The 14,025-nt window shown below is 28.4% G+C and overlaps 1 protein-coding gene across 1 annotated transcript in view; it reads right to left on the reverse strand.

Moving 5' to 3' along the window:
• LOC107439238 (transcription initiation factor TFIID subunit 4) overlaps nt 1-14,025 on the reverse strand; it is a gene marked incomplete in the record, with an annotated part of 45,143 nt that overhangs the window by 22,428 nt on the left and 8,690 nt on the right. The window contains 7 exon segments of the mRNA XM_043046237.2: nt 2,615-2,704; nt 3,507-3,626; nt 7,197-7,244; nt 9,833-9,913; nt 11,641-11,715; nt 12,616-12,693; nt 13,854-14,009. Of these exon segments, the coding sequence (XP_042902171.2) occupies nt 2,615-2,704; nt 3,507-3,626; nt 7,197-7,244; nt 9,833-9,913; nt 11,641-11,715; nt 12,616-12,693; nt 13,854-14,009 (648 nt within the window).

Genomic DNA, 14,025 nt, shown 5'->3' on the forward strand with positions numbered 1-14,025 from the left:
AAAAAAAAAAAAAAAAAAAAAAAAAAAAAAAAAAAAAAAAAAAAAAAAAAAAAAAAAAGCAGATTAATATGGATAGCATTACCATTAAATCCTTTCACATAAAAGTATAATAAAATAGGCAGCATAGCATATGGAAAACACTGAAGCCTAACTAATTTAGAAAAATCTGAGGTTTCTTTTTTTTGAGATTTCTACCAAAACTTTTTTAATGACTATACCAATAAATGTACACTGAATTCTCGCGTGGCTCTCTAATGTTAAGAGGCAAATAATAGTCTTATCTTATTTTAGCTTTACTGTCTTTTTAAAAGAGATTGTTCAGGGTTTGCAGAAAAGTAGGTTTTTAAGAAAAACACAGCCCAAATGCGTTTCTTCATTAAAAGACCCAATTTTACCCAGAGACAAGTTCTTATTTTTTAATTTTTTTAAAATTTAAATACTCTAAATGCAAAATTATATATACTAAATATAAGAACAAGATATAGGATGAACTAAAAAAATATTACTTGATTATTATCAAAAGGATTGACAAAAGAAAAGGTTATGAGGATAATTATGTCAGTCTTTCTTTTCTGCGTTCTATATGTATAATGAATTGCATAATGAAGTTACTGAAATCATTCGTAAAATAAAAAGCTTAATATGCTACGCGATTAACATTAAATTACAAATAAACCTGCAATTTGGTTTAAAAGGAATGAATGGAATTTCAAGAAGCATTGTATATATTCATGGAATGAACTGCACAACTTTTTGTAGCATTTGGTACATTAATCTCTATTCTTAAATGCACGAATAGTTTTCTTTGTTGTTAAGTGTTTATTCTTTATTCCAAGTACATAATTTACAATTTTAAAAGACATAGAGAAATATTACTTTTAATTGATAATTATGCATGAATGAACATATCAGGAATAATCTATATCTACTATATGTATTTATATTCAATCAATAATTTAATTATATGAAGAAAATTGTTTGGAAATGATGAGATGTGAAGAAAAAAAAATTGGTGGGTAATAAGATCGTTTAAGTAGGATTTATAAAAGCACTGCACTGGCTTTTTCAGGGCTGGGCCCACCTTGGCGAACCGTGGTTGTTAAGGAATGTTTGTCTAGAAATTTTGCTTTCTCAGAAATTTTATTGTTATCTTGAAAATGGTATGGTTAAGTTTAAAAAAATCAAAATACAATATTTGAGTACATTTTCCATACGAAAATACTCAACACTACATTGAAAAAAAAATTGCAAATTAATCTTAAATTAAAGCAAGACTATGTGTCGACAGGGGTGCCACTCTAAAAAAATTTTAAGACAGAACTTATTTTTTGACCAAATAATACTATCTAGCGTTGTTTACCAAACTTTTAGAGATTTATAGCTCACTGACACCAAAATTTACCTTTCCTTGATATTAGCCTACATTCATCAAATCAATCATTTGATTATCTTTTCTAAATTTTTTTCTTTATTTTATGATTTTTTAGCAAACAAAACGAAAATAACAGCCAACCTTGCATATTTTTTAACAACTATTACTGAATAACCTGAAACCATTCATATCTCTATTTTTCATTTCACTGTTACGTATGTTTTGTTCTATCACTATAACTTCTTTTTTAAAAAAATAATCTTGATTTAACTTTGGCCAGCATGACAATAGGTTATGGTGGAGGTTTAGATTCAGCAATAGTGCAAATTTAATTACATAAGTAGATGAAGTTCAATCAATCCCGTTAGTCAAGACTTTAAGAATAAGATTTAGTGAAGCTGATAAAAAGAAGATAAATAAAAGTCCTGACATCATTACCAAATCATATATTTTCATAAGATATATTATTTTTTTATTTTGACCAAAAATTTTTTTAAATTTCTAAGGAAGAAAAAAAAAAAGAAAATTTAATTTAACAGAAATTATTAATCCATTGATTTTTCTCAAGACTGATTTCAGTCCCCAGGACTGAAGAGTGGCACCCATGTGCGTCGATTCTTAGTTGTAGTTCATTGACGCTGCACTAGAAGCTGCACAATGGGCTATTGGTGACGGTCTGTGAAACATCCCTGAGGATGATCCGAAGACATGCCATCACAATTTTGATCCTCTGAAGGCACCCCCGCTTCAGTGGCCCGACAACCTGCAAGCAAAGTCTAGCACTTTACGGTAGAACAATTTAACGAGGACCAATACCACACACCCCTGGTCCCTAAGCAGACTGATCCAAGTGGTCACCCACCCGCAGCCAGTGATGCTTGATTTCGGTGATCTTAACGATCAGTCCATTGCGGGACAACAGACATTATGAACTGATTGCCTGTTCCTATTAAAACCAGCACTTTTACGTATCAAAGTCAAAATTTTATGTAGATTTAATGCTTCATAATAACTTAAATGAATTGCAAAGCAAGGAAGTCATTTCTCATCGTGTTATGAACAAAGAATTTATAAATTCGTTTTTTTCGCGGTGGAAAGTTTAAAGTAATTGTTAAAGGTGAAGTAATTGGAACCGTGACTTAACGATCAGTCCACCGCAGGATTCTTAGAATTAGAATTTAGAAAATAAAATGAAAAAAATGGGTTATCAGATAACATAAAAAAGTGTGAAAGAAATGTTACCTTGAGAAAGTGGATTAAATAAGGCTGATGGTTTGAATGCAACTCTTTTTGCAGTTGAGTAGAAAATTCCTCAGGTTCAATAGTGCCATCCTAAAAAATTAATTCATGTTTAGTTACTCTAATGTAACTCAAAATGCATGTTTAAGATAATGAGCACAGCTTAAAATTTGCATTTAAGAAAATTAATGCAGCATGAAGACATTGTAGGAATTAGTTTCTTTTATAACCACTTTATTGGTTAGTGTACTAAATACAAAGAGATGCCTGAAAAGTAACATCTGTGATATACCTGCTTTTGCCAATCCTGGAGTACAGGACTTTTGCTTTGTATTGATTGTACTTGGTTTTAAAAAACATTCTTCATGAGATCAATTCAAAGTCAATCACTTTTACCAATTATTTCTTAAACACACATTTTAAGCTTTGTCTAAATAAAGAAAAACTTGCTGATGATATTTCACATTGATATATATTTCACATTACATTCACCTATGATTAGTTGACATTGTTAATAACACTAAATTAAAATCGATATTAATTAGAGTTGAACAATATGCATTTTGATGTGGAGTTTTAATCTTCTGAAATTTAACAGGATTAAAAATATTCCATGTTTTAAAAATTGTTAGTTCTCTAACACTATTAATTTGTTTTGCTTCTTTTACACTTAAGATAAGACTTTTGTAAATACAGTTGAAAGTTCCATATCCCTACGACAAGCGCAGAAAATAGGTCTTTCGGGTTAGGGTTTTAGGGTAGGGTTAAATTACTCTCTAAATTATATCTATTAATTTTTTTTTGTAACCGTGACAGTAACTCAAAAGAAAAATGCAATGCATTTGTCATGAAAGAACTGATAAAATGAAACATTTAATTAGGAATGAATACTAACAATCAGATTTTGTATGAGTTTCTTGACGTTGGAGGCAGTTTTCGTTGTTTCATCACCGGCTAATCTGATGAGTGTGCTCAAAAAATTTTGGCATTTCTTCTTGATAGTGTTTGGAGACATCTGTAAAAAAACAAATAAATAAAACATGCTATTCTTTTTCAAAGAGCAACAAAGATTTTTATAACAGCTAAAAAAAAGCAGCTTTAATGAAAAAAAATACCAGATTTTTTTAAAATAATAATTTAAATCACAGTAGTTTTAGTTTGAATAATAGTAGTGTATTATAAGAAATTTTGCACTAGCAAGAAAAGCCCAAATCTGGTAGTACTTTTTTAAGCCTGAATGCAATCTTTACAGGATAATGACAAATTAAGTTTAAGTCATTTATACTTCACTTTGAATAGGAGGATAACCTCTTCTAAGAATTCAGAATCTAAATTTGAAATAAATTGAAAAAAAAAAAATTACAGAAAAAAATAGGGAGAAAAAGAAGAGATGCCTATTGAATATCGAAAAATTCGACAAGGCACCTCTGTTTTTTTTACAAAAGAGATAAGTTTTAGAATGTACAAACAAGACAAGAAAAAAAATTGAGAGCATCAAAATTTGCAAAAGAATAAACTAACTATGTCAATAGGGAAATAGAAGGTAGTTTTCGTTAAAAATAACTGCCATATGAAATTTTCTATAAATTTACTTTAAAATAATTTTATATGAAGGAAAATATCTCTTTAGGAAAATATCTCGTTAGCAGGTTACCAGACAAAAATCTGTCTCAGATCTTGTACTAAAATGGCTAGCCTAGTAAGAATCGGGGGGGGGGGATAACAGAAAGGGGAAAATAAACTAATATATTACTTTAGGAAATTAAAGAGGCTTTCAATTCAAATTTTCAAAATAATGAATTTTTTTTTCCTTCAGAAAATATACCATTAACATTAAACTTCCGATAACTAATTAACAAAAGCTCATTTCAGTAAACTCTTCAGTTTAAAATGAAGGTGCTTTTTTTAAATGTTACTTTTCATTAAAAAAATTTCCTTGTTTCTAAACGCTAATAAAAATCACTACATTAAACATTTATAATAAGAATTTATTAATGCATACATTAATTAAAAAAATGGTTATAACACATTAGTCTTATATATTATAAAAAAAAAAACAATTTTGTTATGGAATTTGTTTTATTTTTTTGTTTGCTAGGGAATTTCTATATTTTTGATGAAAAAGGAAAGAGAGGAAATAGCAAAAAAATTGTAGTCTCCAGAAATTTCTAAGAAAAAATTAGAAAAGTAATCAAGAATTGTGAATACGAAAATAGCTCAATAAACTTTTTCGTTAAGACTCAAACACACCAATATGAATTATTGTAGAATAATCTGAAAAATCTGTAACATACATCAGTCAATTAAGAAACAACAAAGCAAAGCTGAAAATAAAAACTGTATTGTGTGAATATTTATTGCATACATTATAGTAATGATAGGATACATTAATATAGAAATTAGGGTTTGATGCAATCAAATTTTTTAACAAAATGTTTAGCCTAAGACATACAATACTTCAATTAACACAAAAAACTTAAGCATGTGTAGCAAAAGCATGAAGAAGCAATAGGGCACAAACTGATTCACAACAAAGACAGTCTCGACAGAAAGAATTAAAATGGGCTCCATTCCTTGCTAACAAAAACCGGATCACAGGATGCACTTTACAGTTGCGGGATCAGTAATAGACTTATATATTTTGAACACTTACTATAACAGGGTGCGTAGCCAAATCTAGCAACAACAAAAAAACACCTTTTAAGCACTAAAAAAAGTATTTTTAAGCACTATATAGACTAACGAAATGCAAAATAATTCTCACGGAAATTTCATGATCATGATAAAATAACTAGTTTCTGAAAAGAGTAATAGAATAATAACTAGTTCCTGACTAGTTCAAGAAAAAATTTCTTTAACTCTTTTCTTGCTCATATTAGGAAGCATAAAAAGAGAGAGTGATTCTTCGGTTCGATTTTAGAGGGTGGAAAATTAAATCCTGAAATTGAGAACATCTCGCAAAATGCAACAGAGTTGCATGTGACAGTGCAAGTATCTAACCACATCCAGTTCAATATACAGACATGCGGATCCGCAAGTATTTCCTCAAACATGTCAAATAATTGGCACGTTCATATGTGATGGCAGTATGCTGAAATGCATTGTGTTTGAATGAATTATGAAAATGTTGTAGAGAACAATGTGAAAACCATGCTTATAATCTGTGGCAAAAATCGGCATGGCAAAATAAAAAAATCTCATTTTCGAAAAGGGAAAATTAAGCACTTTTTTAAAAACACCCAATAAAAAAAAGCACTTTTAAGGGCTTTTATCAAAAATAAGCATCTTCAAGCACTTTTTAAAAATGCTACGCACCATTTTTAACATGTAAACAAAACACAATCTGGCTGTAATGGAGTCAGGAGACAGACTATCAGTCAGAGACACGTGTGCACATGCACTGATCCATGCCACAACTGCTGAGGTGGCAGTAAAGCAAAATAGAACTTACCTCTCAGGACAGGCATTTTAGAATCAACCCACAACTTGAATCTAATAGGGTCTACTTAAAACTTAGCCCTGTCGGAATTTTGACTAACTGTTACTTTCACTTTTTAGTTTTAAAATATTTAAATAGTAATCCCATATTTTCATGCTTACTCATTTTTTTCTTATTCCTTATTCAGATAAAAATTTTTTAAAAAATCACATTTGATAATATAATCACATTCTGATGCTTCATTTATTATGCAAATTAAAATTATTTTTCCCTGTACAAGTGCTTAGAGCTCACAGCTTATCTCAAGCAAAACATAGCAAACACAAGGCAGAGTAGAAAAAATAGAATTTTTTTTTTTTAATCATTGATTTCCTTTTTTTTTTTTTTTTTTTTTAAACGGGAATTTAGAAACTTTTGTAAAGATTCTTTTCTTCTTTCTTTTTCCTATGACATATTCCAAGTAAAGAGACAGGAAGCAAGGCTATCTTGCGTCAGACAGATTGCATTAGTAATGCAATAGGTAAAATTGGCTTTTAAGTGGTTTCTATCTACTTTTAAAACATACCATTTTAGTTTAAAAAATAATCGTGCAGGGAGAAAAAAATCTTTTGTAAAAAATGAACCTCAAAGGGTAAAAAGAAAATATTCATAAAACATTTATTAAAATGTTTAACTACAAGTTATGCTTTCAAAACTTGAATAAAAACAATGTTAAAATAGACTAATGCCTTTAACAAGATATTCAGGAGAAGAGAAAAAACAACTTAATATTGCTCAGGTTTTGCAAGTTATAAAGACTTTCAAAGGCTTCTTAAACTGATAAAGCATTCAAAACAAAAACATCCATGATGGATGCCACAGGATTTGAGGAAAAGCAACAATTACATTATTGGCACCATTCTTTGAAGCTTTCAACAACAAAAAGCTTTATGACAGTTCAAAGAAAGCAAACAGCAATTTAAAGCAGCTAGGGGAGGGAATAGATGGGACAATGAAAGCAGTGATAACAAGAGGCACTGCCACAAACCAACAAACACACACCCAAAATAGGAGAGCACATAGAGATGGAATCAAAGTGGTATGTGCAGATAGTATTTTTTTTTTGTTTCTTTTGTTTTTTGTTGTTCCAATCATTTAATAACTTACCCTATAAGCATCGTAGTGGTCACGATTGTAGCCAGAATAACAGAAATCCTTTCAAAAACAAAAATTAATGAAACAAAGGACTATTTGATACGTCACAATCGATAAAACCAATTATTACAAAGATATGCACATTTAAGTAAATAAAACAATAAATTAAGAAAGAGTTTAAATATTTTCTACCCGTTTAACTTCTTTTTTAAAAAGAAAATTAGGATAGTTCAAGGTTATGGACTACACTTGAGAAGTTGATCAATCATTGCACATTATCCATAATTTTTATCAGCAGAAATGCTAGAATTTAAAAAAGCACTCTTCAAATAGCCTGTTGTCAGTCAAATGGGTCATGGATCATTTTGCACTGACCACCTTGACTACCCAGACAAGCTACTTGAACCAAGGTAGGCTCCAAGTTGTTACAGGGTGAAAAACCCTAAGTCTTAGACAATGATAGATCAATACTTTAACCACACTGCCTTTATAGCTAGTGTAAGATTTACAAAGACGAAAAGAGGTGCCCAGAAGCATAATTTGATTCAGGGCACGAATAGGAAGGAAAAAAAAAATGCAGTTTCCTAACAGAAGTCTAAACTTTATACCAGAGAGATCAAGTAATTTCTCTTCTTTAAGTTTTAAAAATTGTAATTTGAGTTATTTAATGCTCATCAGAATTTTAGGAATTATACAAAAACTATGACAGGGTTCCCACTCAATTTCAGAAAAAAATTCCCCGATTTTTCCAGGTATATCTGGTAAATATCAATGAAAATCCGTACCATATTTTATTTATACCATGCAATTTTTCACCTGAAAACTTTTTTTTATTTGTCATGCCAAATACTATATTTTCTGAGTAAAAACATATAATACAATGAGAATGGAAACAAGGGTAAGTTTCACTAAAAAGTAGAATTTTATATAATAAATATAGTAGATGTTAGAATCATTTAACTCGAATCTCGATAACTGATTACTGTTACTGATAATTCTAAAATTGGTTATTTTCCAGGTATGATATAGGAATTTTCCAGGTATTTTGTAAAAAATTGCAACTTTTCCTGACATTTTCCCTGTTCTCCCTGACCCCTGCTATGAATGCAGTTGGCATATGAACTTGTACAAAATTTGAATTTCGTATAAAAATTTTCGATTACTATTTTATTGTGCAAGACATGTAAAATACAAGATAGTCAATAAACATTTCAACAAATTTTTGAAAATGATTATATATTATCCGTCATTTTAGATGTGTGTTTATTTTTTAAAACAAAAATGTTTTATTAAATTTTTTAACTTACTTCATATAAAAGGAAAAATTAAATTCCTCAATACATCAAATCGTAATTCGTCAAAAACATCAAATTTATAAAACGAAAATTTTATGTTAAGGGAAGATAGATGACAAGAGAATGATTGACCGTATAATACTAATTATGACTTTTTTGATTTAATTGTTTAGGAAATTTTAATAAAAATTTACAACAGTATTATCTTAAAGACATGAAGAAAATTTTTTTTTATAGAAAGTTCAATTTTACCAGTATGTATGGTTTAAAATGTAAAAGTGGTGTTTTAAGTATTTCAGTAAATACAGATTAACCAAGCAAATTTCTTTTAAATATATTATAAATTAATCTGTTCAATGAGTAAAAAAAAATTGAAGATGGAGACTACTAAATGCTCAAGATTCAAAATTATCAAGCAGACAGACCTAAAGACAATTTCATAAACAAACTAAGCTTACAAATAAACACAAATATTCTCACACTAAATTAGCTCAACATTTTTAAAATCTCATAAGCATGGTAGCAGAATTTATGGTATAAATCTGCAGTGCTATTTTCATATTTTTTGTCTGAAACTTAAGAGCAGTATTCGATTTTGATTCGAAAAAAATGCTCCTGATTTAACATGTATGAAGTAACGAGTATACGATAAACAGCAGAACTTGGAAATCAACAGTATTTAACAATAGTTAACCTAGTTGAAATCCAATTTAAATTTTATAAAATGCTGTTAAATTAAGAAATATATATATATTTTTTTTTAAAGCTTGTTCTAAGGTGCTCAGTAAAATCATTTTTGATAATTCTAAGTTTAGAAGTGTTTTAAACATAGTGTTTAAAACTAAAGACACTCCAAGCACAATACAGGAATAAAAAAGAAAAAGATATTAAAAAACGAAGAAAAAACCTGAAAGTTGATAATATAGAAATAAAAACTTTTTGTCAAAGGGCAAAATTAAACTACTGCGCAGGAGGTTTCCCACTACCAGGCTCATAAGAAAATAATAAGAATTTACATAAATACAAAAATCTGTTTACAATTTGAAAGTATTTTACATTTTAATTCAAATAAAGGAATAAATAATTTAAATATTAAAAAGGAGTCCACAAATAAAAAATTACTTAGGGCATTATTAAGCAAAAAAAAGAAAAGAAAGAAAAAGATTTTTTTAAGAAATCAAATGTTTGTTTGTCTCTCAATTGACAGTTACAATCTCAAAAAGAAGAAACCTGAGAGATGAAAAATTGGGAAAAAAATTGCTTAATCTCCCCATGCCCTCCCAAAGAAAATGTATTTTAAAAATTGAGAAACAATGTAACTTAAATATAAATGAAAGCAAAATATATACTTACTGCACCAGCTGATTGAGTATTTGCTGAAGTAGTTCGAGAAACACTGGTTGTTGTTTGTTGTACAACAGTACTCACTACAGACTAAAATATAATGTAAAGTCAACCTTAACAATTTTCTAAACTTCATTTTGACTTGATATATAAATAATTTTAATTATTATAAAAGTAAATCCATTCATTGGATAATTCTATAGAAAAAATAATCATTATTTTGATAACAGGTAGTTTTAAAACTAATAAAAAAAAATACAGTTGAACCTCGATTGTTTCTCAAGAGACGATCATTTTAAACAATAGATACAATGAAGGTAAAAAAAAAAAAATACTGACTGGAAAAAGAAGTTAAAGTTTTACATGAAAATTCACTTCAAAACTAGCAAATTTATAATGAGAATAAAAGTCTTTTAATTTTCAATTGAAAAAACACCAAAAACATTTATGATGCAAAAAGATTTATTTATTTAAAATACATAAAAATAATAGTTTGATCATTTTTTATTCACAACACAAAAAAATGTTTGAAATTTGTAAATTAGTAATCTGATTTAACTGATTATTGTAAATTAGTGCAAATACAAAAAGTTCCCCACCCAACGTTTCATAACTTTTGAATCCTTAAGGAAATATTTGTACTGGCTGTGGTTCCATTTCACCATCCTCATATTATTTTGCACTTTCCCAGTTTCTGCAATTATTTTTTCATACGACATCACACCTTAAGTTTCAATATTTTCATTAATTGATGCATTAATATCAAATATGATGTTAGAGGCATTTTCCCTGAATTGCAACCCATACCATACTCTTTTTCTGTATTATTAACAACACGATTTACAACTTTTCTTCAACAAAAAATAAATGAAAAAGAAATAACTTGATTTTTTTTTTTTTAAATATTGGAATAATTTATGAACAATTGACACAGGAATCTGTTAGCACAATTCTATAACAATCTAGACAAGCATTAATAACATTATAAGGATCGCATTTGTGACGGGCAAGCGATGCACACAGGAAAATGAAAGACATGGAAAAGCTGAATCAAGGTTCAACTGTAGTGACTACAATTAGCATAACATATTAATCGTAGAATCAATTGCACACAAAGAAAAAATAGCCACAGGGTGAGAATTTATTGGAAATTATAGTAAATTAAAGTAAGAGAAACAAGACTACTGAAAAACAAAATGCTTTCCAGCTTGTTGCGCGTGATAGATAAATTGCTAAATATCATGAAACAGTCTGTGCAAAGCATATATATACATAAAATAATAGTTGAAAATTAAATGCCAATAAATAACAGTGGAATGGGAATATTTCTTTTAATGAGATTTTCTTATACTATTCATTTTTCCTTATAAAACAGCAAACAATTAAAACTATTGAATAGAAAGAGCATAACATTAGAATTGAAATAGCTCTCACTGTTAGTGCTTGCTTTACTTTGGCTTTCAACCAAGTTGAACTATTGATGATGTTAATCTGCACAGGTAGATAAAAATGTTTGAGAGGAAAAAAATAAAAAGTTTCAGCAGTACTTTTAATGGATCACCTTTTATGCTGAGTAGTTCAAAAAAGCAATTGAAAAAAGAAAAAAAAATTTTCCTCCTTTTTTGCCTTATATACTTATCTTTTTTGGCTTGGGTTTTGAATTTCGGATAATTTTTTTTTCTCCAAAAAAAAAAAGGTGTATTGTTAGTTTGTGCATAGACCAGCTTATATTAGATCATATACAGTAAATCATTTTGAAAACCAGAATAAAAAATAAGTTTTCATGTCAACTTAAAAATGCATTCAATGATATTTACCGGACTTTTAGAAAGTGCTTGTGATGCAACTGTCATCTGAGGAGTCAAAGTTCTAACAATAGTACCAGACCCAGTCTGTAAGTTTTAAACAAAATAATTAAGGAACGAATATGCAAATATTAATAAATGAATATAAATTTTAATTGAGTATTTGGTGGACAGAAAAAATCATGGTAGTTTGACAAGGTTCATTCTAGAAGTTAGCAGGATCTTTAAATAAGATTTATAATTAAACTACCTATCAATGAAGAATATCAGGTTCTGATTATGTACTCCAATATATTTAATCTGTTTGTGCTGATTTCTGCACAAATCCTTGTCTTTTGTCAACAATATTTCCAGTCATATCGATTGGATATTTTCAATTCTGATATTTTTAATAAGGTGTTATTGCAAAATGTAAATTTAGAGCTTGAACAATCAATTCTCTATTTGCTACAATTCCATAATGTTTCCTGTCTGTTTTTTTTTCTTCTCTTTAACAGTAATTACAATTATTTATTGTTTCCAGCTATTTACAAAGAGCTTTTCTTATTTTTTATCTGAATATTTTAAATATATTATTAGGCTGAACAATTTTAAAATCACACATTTAAGTAATAAATTTTAATATGCTCAATTTGTGTTTTCATGTGAACGTAAATATATATATATTTTTTAAAATCTTTTTTCCACAGATATAACCATGGAAACCATTTGAAACAGTTTTTAAAACCATGAATGACTTTAATAGTGTGAATTTATTGCAAGTTACATTTTATTTCTGATTGAGCTGTTTTTAATTGCAAATTACAAATCTTTTAATAAATAAAATTAAGAACCTGAATAGTGAGAATCTTAATAACTAGCTCCTTTTCTAAAGGGCACCCTTTTCCATTTTCAGCACTCTGCACCCATTAAAGGTCTAGAATGAACCTTGATGGTGAAATAAGTAAAATACCAAAAGGGTGGCTAAAAAAATAAATCAAAACAAACCTGTAATGTTTTAACACCAGCAGATGAAACAGGAACAGATACTACTTGCTGGTGTGACAGAGTTCTAATCACAGGCCCCTAAAAAAGTAACATTTTTATTAATGCTTTGTAATTCATTTTTTATTGGATAATATTATCAAGATCTTTTTGTTAAAAATATATACAGCCAAAAACTTCAGATATAGCACTTTTTTTTGTAATTGTATAAAAATCTTAACATTTTCAGTTTTATGGAAGATAAACCATTATTACAAATCTTCAAATAGGTTTCTCTTACATGTGATACTAGTTTAAATTGATTTGTATTTCACAATGTTCATTGGCAACAGCTGATAATTATTTTGACCACATGTGACCATTCAATTATTAAATGACAGATATTCTGTAATTAAAAGAAATTGATAAAGCTAATAAAATTTTAGGGATATTGTCATATTTGGGCACTCTATGACATGTGTGAATTATACGCTAATAAATAAAATGACTACCATGACCAATTATAATTTTTGTTAAAACCATACTTATAAAAAGTAGTAGAAAATGGATGTAATCCTTTATTTTAATAACATTTATAAATTTTGATAATAAAATTCTAGAATAAATGTGATTTTTTTGGTGATTAAATAATTAAACCAAAAATGCAAAAATTCAAACAAATTTTATATTAGGGAGAAATTTTTAAAAGCAACTATATAGCAATAAATTACAAATTTTTGAAATACTAAATTAAAGAATTATCTTCTAGATCTAATAGACTCTTCAGTTAATAGCAGAAACTAAATTCATATTTCCATCCTACAAAATTTTAGATAATTTTTTGTTTCGCTATTGATGCTGCATTTCTTTATGACTGAAAAAGTACCATAGTGACATTTTCTTTCACGAGTGACCTTCTGGTATTTAATACTGATTATAACAACTAGAAATAGATTTGATACTTACTTCAATCAGTTGACAGACTATGATTAAAATCACATTTGCAATGAACAGGAAGAAAAAAAAACTATTCATTTAAAAATTTCATAATTTTTACATGAACAAAAATGCATTTAAACACAATAAAATAAACATATTTGAAATTTGTAGGCTTATTTCCTCAACAGAGTCGACCTTAATGAAAATATAACTCATACTTAATATAACGAGATATCTTATGACACACGGTAAAAATACTATACTGTAGTGATCCGGATAAATTTTAACAATTAAATTTCCTTTAAATAAGAGGAGATTCATACCGCCAATGTTTGCAACCTATATGTAGTGTTGGGAGAATTAGCTGATCCTGCTGGTAAACCAGGTGGCCCAGCGGCGACATTAAATACGTGGTACTGGCTACCATCAGCTCGAACAACAATAGCACTTCTCATACCAGGTGGTAAAGCAATGGCACCCTAAATAAAAAAATAA

Source organism: Parasteatoda tepidariorum, chromosome 6, assembly GCF_043381705.1.
Source record: "Parasteatoda tepidariorum isolate YZ-2023 chromosome 6, CAS_Ptep_4.0, whole genome shotgun sequence".
Classification (NCBI taxonomy): Eukaryota; Metazoa; Arthropoda; class Arachnida; order Araneae; family Theridiidae; genus Parasteatoda; species Parasteatoda tepidariorum.